Source organism: Zosterops lateralis, assembly GCF_965231275.1.
Source record: "Zosterops lateralis genome assembly, contig: HAP1_HAP1_SCAFFOLD_55, whole genome shotgun sequence".
NCBI classification, from domain to species: Eukaryota; Metazoa; Chordata; class Aves; order Passeriformes; family Zosteropidae; genus Zosterops; species Zosterops lateralis.
In genome coordinates this window covers 689,018-691,886 of record NW_028154611.1, presented here as the reverse complement: position 1 = coordinate 691,886, position 2,869 = coordinate 689,018, and the positions used below count along the sequence as shown (strand labels likewise).

Sequence of the window (2,869 nt, the reverse complement as noted above, 5' to 3'; positions counted from 1 at the left end):
TGTGCCCACGTCACTGCAGAAGATGGATGCCAAGGGAGAAGAAGAAGAACTCAGGGCACTGCCCTAAAATCTACATTTTGTCCCTTTGCATCTACATTCTAAAAACCCTAAACTACAAAATCTTCTACAGGGTGATAACTACACTACTGTCTGTCATACATTTGTGACTTACAATTCTTCTCTGTGTTTGATGTTTTTCACCTGGACCAAAATCAAAGACTGTGTCTTCCTGGGCTCTGTGCCAGGCAAAACCCCCCTGCACAGACCCCAGACCCTCTTTCTCGAGTCCCAGGCCTCTCTACCGAGGTCTGTGACCATCCAGGGCGCCCAGAGGGATGCCCTGGACTCCAACAGCTGACTCCAACAGAGGCCACGCCAAAGCTGAGTGGTTTCCCTGCTGTGGCCCAGCCCTTCCTGGCCCCAGGGGCTGATGGCATTTGTGCTCCCTCAGGTTCATCTCCCCACACCAGCACCATGGGGGTGCTGAGGCCTGCTCTGGGCAGTGCAAACAGGGGCTCCTGAGGCAGTGCTGCCGTGTCTGTGCCTGCAAGGATGCGGCCCCTGTGTGAGCTGGGGGAGAGGCCAGGGCTGCCCAGGGGGGATGTTGTTGGCAGGGGCATGAGGACGCTCTGGGACGCTGCCCTGGGGTGTCCAGCGCAGTGGGGATGGATCAGCCCCTGCTCTGCTGCTCCTTCCCGTCTCCCCCAGGGCCCTTGCAGAGCCCCAGCCCTGCTGTTTGCCCCCAGCCTGCCCAGGGCCAGCCTGGGGCTGCTCACGGGGCTTTTCTGTGCTGAGCATTGGCCTGGGCGTGTTCTGGAGAGAGCCTGGGCAAGGAGCCTGGAGCCCCCAGGCCCTGCCCTGAGGCGTCAGCGCTGCCCCAGCAGTGCCCATGGCCTGTCCCTGCTGCAGCCCCGGCACTGCCACCCCCAGCCCTGTGCCTGGCCCTGAGAGCCCTCAGGCCCTACAGCAACACCAGGGCCAGGAGGGCAGCGGGGCAGGGCCACGGCAGCAGCACTGGCAGCACCAAGGGCTGCTGCTCATGGGCACAGCTGCTGTGCCAGCCCTGATCTGCCCCCAGCTCTGCACACAGACATTGCTGCTGCAGCTGCAGAGAAGGGAACAAAAGGGGCATCTCTGCAGAAATCTTGCCCAGGAGATCCTTCAGTTCTTTTAAAGCCACCAAGAGTGCAGCCCTTCATTAGCACAGTTTGTGGCCACAGGGAAATTGGAGTGAAACAAAATGAGAAATGGCACCAAGAATGGCTTTTCTTAATGGACAATATTAAAAATGTAAAACACAGAGAAAACAACCACAACCAAACCAACAAGAAATATCAAAGATAAGTTTTATTACAAGTGATTTGCAGAAATTGGCCAGCAATTTAATGGTCCCAAAAACATCCAGTCATCTGTCTACACACTGCAGCCTTGAGCTCCTGGTTCCTCAGGCTGTAGATGAGGGGGTTCAGGGCTGGAGTCACCACCGAGTAAAGAACTGAAAGTGCAGGATCCAGGGATGGGGAGGAGATTGAGGGGGGCTTCAGGTGAGCAAACAGGGCAGTGCTGAGGAACAGGGAGACCACGGCCAGGTGAGGGAGGCAGGTGGAAAAGGCTTTGTGCCGTCCCTGCTCAGAGGGGATCCTCAGCACAGCCCTGAAGATCTGCACATAGGAGAAAACAATGAACACAAAACAACCAAATACCAAGCAGACACTAACAGCAAGAAGCCCAAATTCCCTGAGGTAGGATTTGGAGCAGGAGAGCTTGAGGATCGCTGGGATTTCACAGAAGAACTGACCCAGGGCATTGCCATGGCACAGGGGCAGGGAAAATGTATTGGCTGTGTGCAGGAGAGCATTGAGAAAGGCACTGGCCCAGGCAGCTGCTGCCATGTGGGCACAAGCTCTGCTGCCCAGGAGGGTCCCGTAGTGCAGGGGTTTGCAGATGGACACGTAGCAGTCGTAGCACATGACAGTGAGGAGACAAAACTCTGCTGACATGAAAAACATAAAGAAAAGAACCTGTGCGGCACATCCTGTATAGGAGATGTTCCTGGTGTCCCAGAGGGAATTGTGCATGGCTTTGGGGACAGTGATGCAGATGAAGCCCACATCACTGAGGGCCAGGTTGAGTAGGAAGAAGAACATGGGGCTGTGCAGGTGGTGGCCGCAGGCTGTGGCGCTGATGACGAGGCCGTTGGCCAGGAGGGCAGCCAGGGAGATGCCCAGGAAGAGGCAGAATTGCAGGAGCTGCAGCTGCCTCGTGTCTGCCAATGGCAGCAGGAGGAAGTGGCTGATGGAGCTGCTGTTGGACATTTGTGGTGTCTTGGCATGGGGATCTGTAAAAAGAGTAATCATGGAATAGTTCAGTTTGGAGAGGACTTTGAATATCCCAGCACAGCTTGGTGGCACTTTCCCCCCACTGCCTGCCCAGGGCTCTGCTGCCTGGAGCTGTCCCTGCCTGCAGCTGCTTCCCTGTGCCCAGGGCTGGGCCCTGCCAGTGCTGCCAGAGCCCAGCCCAGCCCTGGGGGCTCAGCTCTGCCCTGCAGTGCCCTCCCAGCTCAGGCACTGCCCAGGGGCAGCTCTGGCTCTGCAGGCTCTGATGGCAACGTCAGAGCAACCCTGAGGAGGCTGGAAAAGTGATTCTGGTGCTGCCTGCAAGGGGCCCTCTGCTGATTTCTTTCATTGTCTGGTTTATAAAGATCTCAGAGAACATGTTTGTTTTTTTTTTCCTGAACCTGAACCGTGAGGTGAATACCTATGTGCAATTTCCCACCCAGGCTATCCAGAGATGTTGATTAAAATGCAGGATTTCCCCATTTTTGCAGCCCCTGCCTTGCTGTGCTCCCTGAATAACCTACTTGGAAATG

At 56.1% G+C, this 2,869-nt stretch overlaps 1 protein-coding gene across 1 annotated transcript; it reads right to left on the bottom strand.

The window, feature by feature from the left end:
- Window positions 1-1,382: 1,382 nt before the first annotated feature.
- On the bottom strand, window positions 1,383-2,315 carry LOC310923434 (olfactory receptor 14J1-like; the record flags this gene model as incomplete). Its single annotated transcript, XM_083885441.1, has 1 exon — window positions 1,383-2,315. One exon carries the CDS (start codon window positions 2,313-2,315, stop codon window positions 1,383-1,385), a length of 933 nt encoding a protein of 310 aa, XP_083741567.1.
- Between the last annotated feature and the right edge of the window lie 554 nt (window positions 2,316-2,869).